The following is a 15955-nucleotide window of genomic DNA, read 5'->3' as shown; positions in this document are numbered from 1 at the left end:
GAGAAGGAGAGGCAGAGAGAGAGAGAGAGAGAGAGAGAGAGGTCTTCCATCAGCTGGTTCACTCCCCAGTTGCCCGCAACTGCCGAAGCTATGCCAGTCCGAAGCCAGGAGCTTCCTCCGGGTCTCCCATGCAGGGGCCCAAGGACTTGGGCCACCTTGAACTGCTTTCCCAGGCCATAGCAGAGAGCAGCTCGGAAGTGGAGCAGCCGGGACCCGAACCAGCGCCCACATGGGATGCCAGCACTGTAAGGCGGCGGCTTCACCCACTACACTACTTGAAACTTCTTAAAATGACTTATTTATTTGAGAGGGAGAGACACACAGAGTTCTTCCATTTGCTGGTTCACTGTCCAGATAGCTGCAGTGGTCTTCCACAGGGGTGCAGGGGCCCGAGCACTTGGGACATGGCTCTGCTGCTCTCCCAGGCACATTAACTGGGAATCGGATCGGAAGTGGAGCAGCTGGGACTGAAACCAATGTGGATATGGGATGCTGGTGCTGCAGGCGGTGGCATGACGCACTGCGCCACGGTACCAGCCCCTGAAACTTTTTTTTTTTTTTAAATAAAACTAAAGAGTTTTATCTAAAGAGATGCCATTGGCTGGACAAACTAGTGTTTGTGTGAAGTGAAAAGTTTTTTATTTTATTTTTTTAAATAAATGACTGATAGTTCATTCCCTAAGATGAACACTGCTCTCTGGTTGTGATGGGAGGACTGGTGTTCCAGCGTGTCGCTGCTGAAGCGGGGACGAGCCCCTTCTTAGTGCTGGCGCCCCGCGCGGCTGCTGCGCTGGCTCTGCCCGCCCTTCCCGAGCTCTTGCTGTTCTCACTCCTCGCCGCACCTCCGGTGTTGCGTGCGGCTTCTGTTTTCCTCTGCCCAGCTGGATGAACGAGGAGAGAAGCCAGGAGGCTCCAGAAGGGAAGCTCCTTGTCCCTAGCACGCATATGTTGACAAGTGGCGTTTGCTGTTTGCCCTGCGTCCTGAATGTCTCTTCCTTGGAGCGGAGGCCTGGAGCGTGGGGAGCCTACGGCCTGGTGTGTCCTTGGTTCTTCATTCTCAGGGACTCTGAGGAATTTACCTGTGGCTGGAAGCGGTAGCCCTCAAGCTTGAATCTTAGGAACTTCCAGTGTGTTGGGAAATCGTGGTGTGTGCAAAGCAGAGCTGGTGGTGCTGCAGTATCCTGGCCCTGCTCCTTTGCTCTCAGGTCCCTTATTGTGAGCTAGAAAATAGGAAGAGTGGTGGTAGGCTGCCTGTCTTGTCTTCTAGAAACTTACCCCATGGCTGGCGCCGCGGCTCACTGGGCTAATCCTCCGCCTGCGGCACCTGCACCCTGGGTTATAGTCCCGGTCGGGGCGCCGGATTCTGTCCCAGTTGCCACTCTTCCTGTCCAGCTCTCTGCTATGGCCCGGGAGGGCAGTGGAGGATGGCCCAAGTGCTTGGGCCCTGCACCCCATGGGAGACCAGAAGGAAGCACCTGGCTCCTGGCTTCGGATTGGCGCAGCACGCCAGCTGTGGCGGCCACTTGTGGGGGTGAACCAATGGCAAAAGGAAGACCTCTCTCTCTCTGTCTTTCTCACTGTCCAACTCTGCCTGTCAAAAAAGAAAAGAAAAGAAACTTACCCCGCTTTTGGACAGGGGAGGAGTCAACCCTCCCTGCAGCTAGGCCTTGTTGGATGTGTTAGGACTGAAATAAGGGCAACAGACCAAGGAAGGTAAAGCCAGAAGTGCTAGCCCAGGACAAAGTGCCCTGCTCACAGCTCTGAAAATTCCCTGCGCACTTGATAAAACATAGAATAGACCACAAATGTAATCCTACAGGTCTGAGAATAGCAGGATGGTGGGTGAATTTTTATAGCTAAAAGGGGCAAGCACTGTGGCGCAGTGGGTTAAAGCCCTGACCTGCAGCGCCGGCATCCCATTAAGGTGCTAGTTTGAGTCCCTGCTGCTCTTCTTCCGATCCAGCTCTCTGCTATGGCCTGGGAAGGCAGTAGAAGATGGCCCAAGTCCTTGGCCCCTGCACCCATGTGGGAGACCCGGGAGAAGCTCCTGGCTCTTGGCTTCAGATCAGCTCAACTCCTGTCTTTGTGGCCCTTTAGGAAGTGAACCAGCAGATGGAAGACCCCTTTCTCTTTCTGCTTCTACCTCTCTCTGTAACTTTGTCTTTCAAATAAGTAAATCCTTACAAAAAATTTAAACATGTTTAGAATGAAATGACCTGTAAGACCCAGTGAAGTGACTGCTCTGTTCACGAGATGGCTCTGTTCGGTTTTTGTCATGGATCCTGGGGTCTTGGTGCCCCTGCTTTGCAGAGCAGGCGTGAAGAGTCAGAAGCTGAGTGCTTTGTGTGGACACAGGGCTGCTTGTGATGTCGAGTCTCACTTTAAAAAAAAAACAAAGTGAAGGGGACCGGGGAGGGTGGCAGTAGTGAGGGGCCGTTGGGCTGGATGTCTGTGACTCAATTTGTGTGGACACAGGGCTGCTTGTGATGTCAAGTCTCACTTTAAAAAAAACAAAGTGAGGGGGACCGGGGAGGGTGGCAGTAGTGAGGGGCCGTTGGGCTGGGTGTCTGTGACTCACTTTGGGTGCTGCTGTGTGACCTGGCCTCCCTCTCCTAAGAAGAGTGTTTGGGGATGCTGGAAAGCTCCTGAAGGTTGTTCCAGAGTTTAATATAAAATACTTGGAGCTTGTTTGCTGCCCCTGGTTTACAGTGCGTGTTGGAGTCTCTTCTCCCCACCCTGCGTGGAGGAAGGGAAGCTAGACTGTCAGGGTGGTCTGCATCCTGGTGTCGATGAAGTCTTGTTTTCCTGCTCGTGGATCTTCAAATTGAGAAAAAAATCAAATTTTTAAAAACTGATTTTTGAAACAGAACTGAGTACAGTGTGTGTGCGTGTGGACAAAATTGGAAGGCAACACACAGAACATTGGTTATGAAGTTTTTTTTAAAAACAAAACAAAACACGATATCATGTGATCTTTCTATCTGGAAATGTTAGTGAATTCCTGGATTCCGGGTAGCTTAATGGCCTCAGAGCTTTGCAGTGGGACTTGCCCTGGCTTTCTCAGGGAGCTGGCTTCCTCCAGCCAGGGCCAGACCCTTTCCTCTCCTGGAACCGTGAGAAGGCACCCCCAGCTGAGTGACCTTCCACAAACACAACCAGCCTGTCTAGCCTTGAGGGATGTCAGTCATGGGAGTGCCTGTATCGCACAGCAGAGGGTCTGGGCTCGGGTCCTGGCTGCAGCTCCTGATAATGCAGACCGTTGGAGACAGCAGCGGTGGCTCAGGTGACTGGGAGGGAGATGTGGGCTGAGATCCTTGCTTCTGGTTTCAGACCCAGTCCAGCCTTGACTGTTGTGGACATGAGGGAGTGAACCAGTGGATGGGCGCTCTCTCTGCGTCTCACATAAGCAAGTAAAATTTTTAAAATGTCAGTTATAAAAGAGGCCGAGGAGGGGCCGGCGCTGTGGCTCAGTAGGCTTATCCTCCACATGCGGTGCTGAAGTCCCATGTGGGTGCCGGTTCTAGTCTCAGCTGCTTCTCTTCCCAGCCAGCTCTCTGCCATGGCCTGGGAAAGCAGTAAAAGATGGCCGGAAGAAGCTCCTGGCTCCTGGCTTTGGATCGGCGCAGCTCTGGCCGGTTGTGGCCATTTGGGGAGTGAACCAGTGGATGGAAGACCTTTCTCTCTGTCTCTCTCACTGTCTGTAACTCTACCTCTCAAATAAATAAATAAAATCTTTAAGGCCGGTGCTGCGGCTCACTAGGCTAATCCTCTGCAGCGCCACCACCAGAGGTTCTAGCTCCGGTTGGGGCGCCGGTTCTGTCCCAGTTGCTCCTCTTCCAGTCCAGCTCTCTGCTGTGGCCTGGGAGGCAGTGGAGGATGGCCCAAGTGCTTAGGCCCTGCGCCCACGTGGGAGACCAGGAGCAAGCACCTGGCTCCTGGCTTCAGATCAGCGCAGCGCACCGGCTGTAGTTGGGGGGTGAACCAATGGAAGGAAAACCTTTCTGTCTCTCTCTCTCTCTCACTGTCTAACTCTGCCTGTCAAATAAATAAATAAATAAAATCTTTTTTAAAAAAGAGGCCAAGGAGTCATTCTGGATTAAATGAGAAATGTACTGGCACCTTGAATTGGATCTTGGGTCAGGAAAATACATGTGGTGCAGGACATTATTTGGACACCCAGCAAACTGAGTAAGGGCGGCATTTTAAGTATTCTATCAGTGCTTGGCTTCCTAAATTTGTCAAATGTGCTGCGATTCTGGGGAGTTTGCTCCTCGGAGATGCACGCTGAGTGGTTAGGAGGAAGTGATTGTACTGCACGTTCCTCTCAGAGGCTCTGCAGGAAGAGACAGGTGCTCAGCTCCTGACCCCTCAGGTGGTGCTGGGGTGGCTTGCTAGGCGTGACTGAAGAGAGAACTTGGGGGCTGAAGGGAAGGATTGGTCCCTGGCAGCACTGTTTACTTTGAATGGGGCGGAAGTGGGCAGTTGTAGACGAGAGAGCGCAGGTGAAGAAAGGTCACTGGACCTGGTGGACGGTTCGCCATCCAGCCGGGAGGAGGGGAGGGCTGGGCCATTCTCGTGACCTCACAGGCTGGGCTCAGGAGTTGAACTTGAGCCACAGAGACGGCGTAAGAGGATGCTTTGAGTTGCAGTTACATTTAAAGTCTAAAGTTGGCATAAACCATAGGAAGTGTATTTTTCTTAAAGATTCATTCATTTATTTATTTATTTGAAAGGCATAGTGCCAGAAGGAGTGAGGCGTGAAAGAGAGAGCAAGAGAATGATGGGGAGAGAGCACCACTGATTTTCTAACTGCTGGTTCATTCCCCAGACGTCCGAAACGTTCAGGCTGGGCCAGGCTGAAGCCAGGAGCCAGCAGCTCTGGGTCTCCCACACAGATGGCAGAGGCCCAGTTGGGCCGTCATTGGCATCCTCCCATGCACATCAGTGGGAAGTGAGTGTCCCAGGCTGTGGTTTAACCTGCCACGCTGCAACAGCCACCCCGCAAGAGTTATTTTCTCAGATAACAAGAAGTCAGAATCAGGCGGGAGAGGCCCAGGTTCACTTGTGCAGTTGTCCATGTTTGCCGCAGCTGTCTGTGACTGAGGGTGGCAGCTGGTCGACGCAGGCCCGCGATGAAATGTGGTCAAGAAATGGGAGGAGGTGTTTCTTGTTTTGGTTTTTGCGCCTGAGCATCCCTTACTATTGGGAAGGAGAACTTTCCCAGAATGCCTTCCTCTAGCTGGGGTTGTGTCACCTGTACCAGGGAGGCACTTACGGTGCTTGGCCTACTGGTCACTGTCTTTCTTTTGGCCAGGGAAGGTGCTGCTCTATCGCAGGTGAACCTCTGAAGCAGTCTCCTTAGAACCACACATTTTGCCAGACATGGGGGCCGGCCACTGTGGAAGTATAGAGGTGGGGAAACAGGACAGAAGGGCTGAGTTAGTTACCTCCTCAGTGGCACGCAGCTAGTAAGTGAGAAGAGCTGAGATCACTGGGGGCTGTGGCCGCGGAGCTGGACTGCCCCGGGCTCGGTGGTGTGAGTACTGCAAAGGTGAGCGGATTTCTGCATTTCTCAGCCTGACTGCTGTGTGTTGAACAGTGCTGGGGCGAGGGAGTGGCGGTGTGGAGACCGCATTTTAGAGAGGTGCTGCTTTAATTTTCACCAGGAAGGACGATTTGTTTGGTTTGCCATGTTGTCTTCCTTTAGTGATTCTCTGGTGGTGGCCTTTGTTTACGCTTGGGAGCAGTTGTGCTTCTCTTCTCTGCGTGATTGACATTGACCTTGCGGCTCTGAGTGATTGGGGTTTACCTTTTTCATGTCATTCATGTGTTTGCAAGCTCATATTTAAGGGTTCATAGTTTCAGTATAAGTCTTGATTGATTTCTGCAGCTTCAGCACTTTGAGAAATCTCTGATTTCATTCCCTGTTAAGGCTTTTTTTCCCCTTTGTCTGATAATCTAACTTTCAAATCTATAGAAACTTAAGGATGGGCTGTGTTTTCCCCAAATTGTTATTCATCTGACCTCATGCCCAATTATGTTTTAATGCATATACATTCTTAAGAACATTTTAACATGATAACTTAGTGAAGTTTTAGACTTGCATTGGTTTCCTTTACTTGTATATCTTAATTTGTCTTCCTACCATGTTATTTAATCACTGTTTTAGAATATGTTAAAATCTAGTAGGGCTTCTTCCCCTCTCATTGTTTTTAACTTTTCCTTCTTCAGAATTTGAAAGTATTTTCCATTGTTTTATTTTCCCAAATGAATTTTCAGATGATGTTGACATTAAGCCCAGGACACACAAGTGCTCTGTGCTAGATGCCCCATTAGGGTAAGATCATGGGATGTGACAGTCGGAGAGCTATTATGCTTGCTTAGCTTCTCATTTTCATTTCTGTTTAATTTCTAGATTTTGGATCATTGTTTGACTTGGAAAATGATCTTCCTGATGAGCTGATTCCCAATGGAGGAGAATTAGGCCTTTTAAACAGTGGGAACCTTGTTCCAGATGCTGCTTCCAAACATAAACAACTGTCGGAGCTTCTGCGAGGAGGCAGTGGCTCTAGTATCAACCCAGGAATAGGAAATGTGAGCGCCAGCAGCCCGGTGCAGCAGGGTCTTGGGGGCCAGGCTCAAGGGCAGCCGAACAGTACGAACATGGCCAGCCTGGGTGCCATGGGCAAAAGCCCTCTGAACCAGGGAGATTCTAACGCGTCTAGCCTGCCCAAGCAGGCAGCCAGTACCTCTGGGCCCACCCCTCCTGCTTCCCAAGCACTGAATCCGCAAGCACAAAAGCCAGTGGGGCTGGTGACCAGCAGCCCTGCCACGTCGCAGACTGGACCTGGGATCTGCATGAATGCTAACTTCAACCAGACCCACCCAGGCCTCCTCAACAGTAACTCTGGCCATAGCTTAATGAATCAGGCCCAGCAAGGGCAGGCGCAAGTCATGAACGGATCTCTTGGGGCTGCTGGCAGAGGAAGGGGAGCTGCAATGCCGTATCCTGCCCCAGCCATGCAAGGGGCCGCGAGCAGTGTGCTGGCTGAGACCTTGACGCAGGTGTCCCCACAGATGGCCAGCCACGCAGGACTGAACCCAGCGCAGGCAGGAGGCATGCCCAAGGTAAGTGTGCGGAAGTGCTTTCATTTCTAACTACCCGTCTGGGCTTTTCCCCTGCGAGCAGCCTAGCAAAGCCGGGCTGCGTGATCTCTGTGCTCCACCTGTCGGGCTTTGCACAGGCCACATGTGCTTGGAGGAAGCACTTTGCCTATCCGGAGCCCTTATTTTTGGTGTGAAGATCTTTGTCCCGTATTTTAAAAATGAGAATTCTTCAAGAAGCCACCAGTAGAATAGCCTGTAGAAGAGGCAGTTGGAAGGTGCAGGGCAGGGAACGCCCTTGGACTGGGCGCCGTGTTCAGCCTCTGAGGAAGTTGTGACAATGAAGTGCCTGCTTGGAAGAAGCAGCGTCTTCTGGGGATCGCCTTCGTGTTGCGTCATCAGGGAATCTGGGAGAGGATACTGATGACGTCCCCGTCTGAGCCTGTCCTTTGTGCGTCCCAGGAACAGGGCGGTTGTCACTGTCCCACTGCAGACAGCTATGTTCTGAGGTTGGGGGTGGGGGGCTGAGCTGTGGGAAGCGTGGCTCCTTGGCTCCCAGGGGAGACACCAGAGCAGTGGTTCTCAAAGTGGGCTGCCAGGGCCCGCAGCAGCAGCATCACCAGGGAACTCAGTAGGAGTGCAGACCAGCTGGCTCAGAAACCGGCGTGCATGCTGCGCTTTGAGAAGTTTCCAGGAAGTTTTGAAGTGCTCTGCTCCAGGGAACAGCCTGACTTGTAGCTGATAGCCACCAGCTATAGCTCAGAGTAGGGACTGATCTTACAGAGGACGGGAGCCAAATGCCAGTTGGAAATGAGAACGCTTAAACAGGTGGAGGCCGACGGGAAGAAGTGCGGAGGAGGGCAGGCCACGCCCAGCCCACTGTAGTGACAGAGGCTTCGGGAGCTCTGCAGAGAGGTTTGTGGGCAGTGGGCAGTGGGACTGTGCACATTCCAGAACAGAAGCTGCTCTTGGGATTGGATTAGTCCCGGGCTGGGCAGAGGGAGATAAGGAAAGGATGCAGCTTCCCTGGAGCTCAGTGAGAGCAGTAGGTGGCGGCTGTGAGTTCCTGTGAATTCACGTCTTAGGTAAGCAGAGGACTTTGGTTTTAACTTAAGTAATTTTGAACATTACAATTGGGTTGATTCTCTTTTGAAACTTTAGTGGAAGGGAATATGGGCTTAGATTTTAGTCTTACCTTGCATTTGAAGGAGGGTGTTTGTGAATGTGTGAACTTGTAGAGTCAGATTGAAAAGGAACGTTTCTGTTGGCAGTTCCTGGATAGATTGAGATTTATTCCTTCCTAATTTGCTCTCCACTCCACAAAGCAGTTTAAACAATCATTTTGAAGGATTTAACTCCTGCACAGAAGGAGACATACTAGCACGGATGCAGTGGTTCTCAAACTTTTGGGATAATCTGAAAGATTATTGGGGATTCTATAAAGAGATTTCTTTAAAATGTGTGTTTACTGTGTTGGGTACTAAAGCCATTCATTGGAACCCAAGTGTACATGTCATCGGCCATCAGGCACGGTGGTGAGCCTGATCCCAGAGCAGCTGGCACGCGCCCCCCGTGTTCCTGTGAGGAAGGCGCATGGTGTCTGTGTTTCATGGAAGTTCTGACGCCGTCCAGCCTCCTCCCTCTTCCCCAGCCCTGCACATGAGGGTCTGACGCTGAGCCACGCTGGGAGAGCCGTTGGTACAAAGGATGTAAACAGTAACAGTCTCTTTGCATCAACCAGTGTGCACTAAATACTCGTTTCCCATGGTCTCATTTGTCATCATTTGTTTTCACAGTTTTTTATACAGAATATAGGGAATGTGTATTTCAGCCAGTTAATACAGTTCTTATGAACCTGTTTGTTTTTATGGTTCTGCTAATTTGTTGAAGAAGATGTTGTTTGGATTATTGTTTGGTTTTTGTCCTGGGTAGCTCGCTGCAGGGTGGATTTTGCCGATTAAGATCACAGCAGTTTGTGTTCCTCTGTCTGCTCAGGATTTTGCTTTCATTCTGGGGTTCTTTGCTTGTGTAGAGTGATCCTCCTTGAAAACCAGCATCTGACTCTGTGAATGTTACTCTCGGAGTGTTAGGGGGTGGTCCCCTCTTGTTCCTACACGTACACCACAGCAGTTGGTGGTAGGAGGACTTGCACCTTGGAAAAGGCATGTCTTGTCCTTTTAGATGGACAAGAGGACAGACAGTGAAAAGCAAGATGGAGGGCCATTTTGAACATTTTTCCTCTATAACATTACAGTAGTTAAGTCAGCTTAGATTTCCAAATGCACAAAGTGGGCTGTGCTGTGGCACAATGGGTTAAGCTGCCACTTCTCATGACGCCAGCTTTGCTGTGGGAGTGCCTATTCGAGTCCCAGCTACTCTGCTTTTGATGCAGCTCCCTGCTCATGTACCTAGGAAGGCAGTGGATGGTGGCCCCAGTACTTGAGTCCTTGCCATCCAAGTGGGAGGCCGGGGTGGAATTCCAGGCTCCTGTGTTTGGCTCGGCCCAGTCCTGGCCATGCAGCTGTTTAGGGAGTGAACCTGTGGACAGGAGATCTCTCTTTCTCTCCCTTCTTTCTTCTCTGTGCCTCATCTGTCACTCCGCCTTTCAAATAAATCTTTAAAACCAAAGGTGACACGGATGTTGGGGAAATTTGTGAGCAGCAAGAGAGTATATGGTCACTCTGTAGTTTTCTGACCATTGCTATTGTGAACCTAAAACTGCTCTAAAAAAAAAAAAAAAAAATCAAGTCTATCAGTTAAAAAAAAGAAAACCAGAATGAAGCTGAACTCCATGCACACCTTGCTGTTTTACTTGACTCTGTTCCCTGGCTGTATTCCATATTGGGGTGTAGAGATTGCTTTCCCCCTGCTGATAGTGAAATACTGCATTTTGTGATGCACCAGAACGGATTTATATAATCCTGTGATGATGGATGTTTGGGTTGCTCATGACTTTCCTCTAGCACGGACAGTGCTGAGAGTATATCCTGCGTGAGCATTCCTGCATGCATCATGGGCTCGATATGAAAAGCAAAATTAGTGAGTCGGAGACTTTACTAAAAGTTTTTGTTTTCAGAAAGTAAACATGTACACGATTTAACAACATCCAGCCAAAAACAAAAACAAACAGCCAATCCAGAAAACAAAAAATGAATGCTAAGGGTAAGATCTAGAAAGTCCATCTGTAATTCTTGATCTTTGGTTCTTGGAAACTCTGACCAAAAGCAGCTGTGCATTTTACCTGTCCTTGGAGAAGTGGTCTGTGCTCTCGGAGGCGTCCAGAGGAGTGTGTGTGGGGATCATCCCGGAGTGTGAGGAGTCGTGGGCCAGACTCACTTCCTGTGAGTCACAGATGCTCCCCGCCGCCTGCCACCCAGCATTGCACCTTGGAAATCATTCCATGTTCCATACGGCCTTTCTTCGTTCTTCCTAGATGTAGCAGTACTCCCTGGTTTGGGTCTGTTTTAATTTACAGGGGTTTTGCTGTATGGGCTGACCATGTGGGTTGTTTGCAGTGTTTTGCTGTTACCAATTTTGCTTTGAACATACTTGGACATTCATCTTTGAACAGCTGAGTGACTGTATCTGCTGGATAAATCATTGGAAGTAGAATTTCTGGATTAAAACATATTGGCATTTATAATAAACAGGTATTACCAAATATTCTTCAGAAATGTTGTACAAGTTACACCATCACCAAGACTCATTGAGTTCCTAGCCAAATCCTTACCAACACTGGTTGATATTCTTCTTAAATTTGCCAAGATATCTTCTTTATAGGAGTGCATTTTCAAAGTTCATGGGCATTTGTGTTGTGCTGATTGTTTATATCATCTGTTTTCTTGGATTTTTTTCTTATTGTGTGTGTGTTTTTTAAGATTTAGTTTATTTATTTGAAAGACACAGTTACAGAGAGGCAGAAACAGAGAGATCTTCTGTCAGCTGGTTCCCTCCCTAAATAGCCGCCATGGCCACAGCTGAGTGGTTCTGAAGCCAGGAGCTTCTTCCAAATCTCCCATGTGGGTGTAGGGGCTCAAGACTAGGGCCATCTTCTGCTGCTTCCCCAGACCATAGTGGAGAGCTGGATCAGAAGTGGAGCAGCTGGGTCTAGAACCGGCACCCATATGGAATGCCAGTGCTGCAGGCTAGAGCTTTAACCCACTGCGCCAGAAGTAGGGCAGCCGGACTCGAACCATTGTTCCTACGAGATACCAGCATGGCAGGCAGCAGTTTAACCCACTGCGGCACATTTGCCTGCCCTGGGATGTGGGTGTTTTAACTGGCATTTTAACTCCTGGGCCAAATGCCCACCCTGTTTCCTTGCATCTTTAGCTCAGTTAATTTTGGCGCGCCCGTGCATGAGAGAGAGAGAGAGAGAGAGAGAGAGAGAGAGAGAGAGAGAGAGAGAGTTCTTCCGCCCACTGCTTGTCTTCCCAGATGCCTGTAAGAGGCTATAGTAGGACTGGTCCAGGCAGAAGCCAGGAGCTGGAGACTGCATCTGGTTCTGAGATGTGGATTTAAGGAACGCGTCTGCCGCCTCCTGTGTGTGTTAGCAGGGAGCTGGATCAGGAACCTGCAGTCACCCAGGTGCCAGCCGGACCTGCCATGCCACAGTGCTTGCACCACCCCACTGCGCGAGCCCTGCCCCCCCCCCCCGTGGTGTAGCAGGTGAAGCCACCAGAACCTTATTGTCCCAGCTATGTAATGACCTTTGAAAAGTTGATTAATTAATGTACTCACTCGAGAGGCAGACACAGAACTTCCACTCACTGGGTCACTCTGCAGATGCCTTTGGTGCCCAGGAGTGGGCAGTGCAGCGTCTGCATCGGCAGGAAACGAGGTCTGGGAGCTGGAGTTGGGTGTTGACCTGAGCACCTGCCCTGCGTACGGTGGTGCTTGTCACTCTTGCAGGTGTGTGGTTGTTAGGACTAACTCCACCAGCTGAACCTCGCCACATTCTGTGGGCGTGGCATGGGCACGAGCCTTCTGGGTAGTTCCTCACGTGATTCCATGGCCGTCAGGGCTGAGAACCAGCATTCTAGATAAACACCGGGACTTTTTCAAATTAATAAAAGCAAATAAACAGCAGTCTTGGGATTTTGGTTAGGATTATACTGGATCTTAGCTTCAACAGTTTTGTGGCTTCTTGCATTTTCTTACTTTATACATATAAGTTCATCTTTTTTTTCCCCTTAAAATTTATTTATTTGAGGAACATATATGCAGTGAAAGCTCCCACCCTCTACTTCCACTCCAGATGCCTACAACAGCTGGGACTGGAGTGACTGAAGCTGGAAACCCGGAACTCAACCCAGGTCTCCCAAGTGAGTGGTAGCCCCACCTGCTGCCTCCCCCAGAATTCGAGCAGAAGCTAGAGTTAGGAGCTGGAGCTGGGTATTGAAACCAGCTTCTGGGTGTCTTGCCCACGAGGCCAGCTGCCTGCCCACCAAGTTAGATCTTTTCATGGAGTCTTAGGTTGTTCACACCTTTCTTAATAAATTTATCTGTGGGTGTATTTTGGATTTTTTTTGGTTAGAGAATGTAAGTTTTTCTGTTTCATCAAACCATTTTTTTTTTTTTTTTCCCCAGGCAGAGTGGATAGTGAGAGAGAGAGACAGAGAGGAAGGTCTTCCTTTTTTTGCCATTGGTTCACCCTCCAATGGCCGCTGCGGACGGCGCATCTCGCTGATCCGAAGCCAGGAGCCAGGTGCTTCTCCTGGTCTCCCTTGCGGGTGCAGGGCCCAAGCACTTGGGCCATCCTCCACTGCCTTCCCGGGCCATAGCAGAGAGCTGGCCTGGAAGAGGGGCAACCGGGATAGAATCTGGCACCCCAACCGGGACTAGAACCCGGTGTGCCGGCGCCGCAAAGGCGGAGGATTAGCCTGTTAAGCCATGGCGCCGGCCTGAACCATTTATTTTTAATGTGGCTGTTGATAATATAAATTGGTATATGTGTGTGATTTTGGTAACCTGGCCACTTTATGGAATTCTCTTAGTTATTTTAATACTTCTTCAGGTGATTCTCTTGGGTTTTCCAAGTAGACATTTATTTTTTACATTATTGATACTTTTGTCTTCTTGCCAGTATTTCTGCCAATATTTTTGCTGTCTTGTATGACTTAAGTGGAGATGCAGCTGGTGTTTTAGTATGATGAGGGTTTCGGTTTGTAGTCAATAGTGCATTTGTTTTTAAATTGCGCCTTAATTCATCCCTCATGTATTAGATGTTAGATTTTATCAGATTCCTTTTTTGATGCCTGTGGTGACCACACTTTAATTTTCTCCTTCCTTTCTTTTATTCACGTGACATTATCTCCGGTTTCCTAATACCAGTGTGAGCCATCTACGTAATTGTACAAGGAAATTTTACTGCTGGATTTTATTGGTAGTGTTTTGTTTAGAATTCATTTCTGCCAATCAATAATGAGACTGATCTGTAGTAATTTTTGTGCTTTATCAGATCTTTATATCATTGTTGTGTTATCTTGTCCAAAAAAGTTGAGCGCTCTTTGACTGGAGTAGTTTAAGCAGCATTGAGATGCTCTTCCTTGGAGCCAGCTTTCTTGCTCTCTTATGGATATTGGCCTCAGTCTTGTGGATCAATATAGTTTTTTTGTTTTAAGAGAAGTCTAAATTTACTTAGATGTCCTTGATACTTGTGATTATTTCCCCCTTTTTATACACAATTTATTTATTTATTTTTAAATATTTATTTATTTTGAAAGAGAAGGAGAGAGAGAAAGAAAAATCTTTGATCCGCTGCTTCACTCAACAGACAGCCAGGGCTGGGCCAGGCTGAAGCCAGCAGCTTCGTCTGAGTCTCACTTGTGGGTTGCAAAGTCCTGAGCACTTAGGCCATCTGCTGCTGCTCCTCACAGGCCATTAGCAGAGAGCTGGGTTCTAAGTGGAGCAGCCAGGACACGAACCAGCATCCATATTGGATGCCAGCATTGCAGGAGGAGGCTTTACCCACCACGCTACAACGCCGGCTCCATTCCTAATTTTATATGACTTTTTTCTCTTTTTTTAAAAGTTATCTATTTGGGGCTGCTGCTGTGGCACAGTGGGTTAAAGCCCTGGCCTGAAGCACTGGCATCCCATATGGGTGCTGGTTCTAGTACTGGCTGCTCCTCTTCTGATCCAGCTTTCTGATGTGGCCTGGGATAGCAGTAGAAGATGGCCCAAGCCCTTGGGAATCTGCACCCGCGTGGGAGACCTGCAAGAGGCTCCTGGCTCCTGGCTTCAGATCGGCACAGCTGCGGCCGTTGCAGCCATCTGGGGAGTGAACCATCGGGTGGAAGATCTCTCTCTCCACCTGCCTCTGCCTTTCTGTAACTCTGCCTTTTAAATAAATAAATAACTTTTTTTAAAGATTTATTTTATTTATTTGAAAGAGTTATAGAGAGGCAGAGGCAGGCAGAGAGAGAGAGAGAGAGAGAGAGAGATCTTCCATCCACTGGTTTACTCCCCAAATGGCTGCAGTGGCTGGAGCTGAGCAGATCCAAAGCCAGGAGCCAGGAGCTTCTTTGGGTCTTCCACTCAAGGGCAGGGGCACAAACACTTGGGCATCTTCTACTGCTTTCCCAGACCATAGCAGGAAGCTGGATCGGAAGAGGAGCAGCTGAGACTTGAACTGACATCTGTATGCGATGCGCGTGCTGCAAGTGGTAGCTTTACCTGCTGTCACAGCGCAAGCCCCTTGTATGACTCTTTTAAAGAAAATATTTAAAACAGAGAAAAGTAATTCATTTCACCAACATAGCAGTTGGTACAAGGTACTATGTGATTAACAACAACAAAATAAAAAATAGTTTCTGCACTTCAGGAGTAGCAAAACTTGATTGTGTTTTCTTTTTAAATATGTTTATTTAAAAGGTAAAATGGCAGAGAGAGAGCTATCAATCTTCTATCCACTGGATCACTCCGTATAGCCGGGGCAGGCCATCCTGAAGCTAGGCGCTTCATCCGAGATTCCCTGTGGATGCACAAGCCCAGTTAGTTGCACCATCTTCCCCTGATTCCACAGCCACATTAGCTAGGAGGTAGATCTGAAATGGAGGAGCCAGGACTGCAGCCAGCACTCTGATAGGGGATGCCAGTGTCACAGCAGCAGCTTAACTCGCTGCACCACAGTGCAACCCTGCTATATTACTTTTTGAAGGGAGCATGTTCTGGTTTTCTACTGAAAACCCAAACACTTATCTTCTTCTTAGAGAGCAAAAAAGGGCCGGCGCCGTGGCTCAACAGGCTAATCCTCCGCCTGTGGTGCCAGCACCCCGGGTTCTAGTCCCGGTCAGGGCACCAGATTCTGTCCCGGTTGCCCCTCTTCCAGGCCAGCTCTCTGCTGTGGCCAGGGAGTGCAGTGGAGGATGGCCCAAGTGCTTGGGCCCTGCACCCCATGGGAGACCAGGAGAAGCACCTGGCTCCTGGCTTCAGATCAGCGCGGTGCGCCGGCCGCAGCACGCCAGCCACGGCGGCCATTGGAGGGTGAACCAACGGCAAAAGGAAGACCTTTCTCTCTCTCTCTCTCTCTCTCTCTCTCTCTCTCACTGTCCACTCTGCCTGTCAAAAAATTAAAAAAAAAAAAAAAAAAAAAGCAAAAGAGATGAGCTTTAGAAGCCACACAGAACAGTCAGATTAATTCTCCCCCCTACACTTGCTGAAAGGCTGCTGAGCACAGAAAAGGGGAGAAGGAAGCAGGTGGGGAGAGGAAAGCATTGTGGTGGTATCTGGCCAAAGGGTCCACGGCCACTCGAGTTTAAGTCTGATCGGGACCCAGGTTGTGGTGCAGTGGGTTAAGTCCTGCCTTGGATGCCTGCATCCCGTATCAGAGGGGTTCAAGTCCCAGCCA

The 15955-nt window shown here is 49.4% G+C and overlaps 1 protein-coding gene across 2 annotated transcripts in view; it reads left to right on the top strand.

Annotated features, from left to right (window-relative positions):
* The window catches only part of CREBBP (CREB binding protein), a 133820-nt gene that overhangs the window by 22331 nt on the left and 95534 nt on the right, over nt 1–15955 (top strand). For both annotated transcript variants that reach the window (XM_062180664.1, XM_062180663.1), the window contains exon 2: nt 6416–7128. In XM_062180664.1, coding sequence (XP_062036648.1) covers nt 6416–7128 — 713 coding nt within the window. The remainder of the gene's footprint in view (nt 1–6415; nt 7129–15955) is intronic.

This window comes from Lepus europaeus, chromosome 21 (assembly GCF_033115175.1).
Source record: "Lepus europaeus isolate LE1 chromosome 21, mLepTim1.pri, whole genome shotgun sequence".
NCBI lineage: Eukaryota > Metazoa > Chordata > Mammalia > Lagomorpha > Leporidae > Lepus > Lepus europaeus.
The sequence above is the reverse complement of the archived record's forward strand: the minus strand, read 5'-3'. Positions and strand labels throughout refer to the sequence as shown.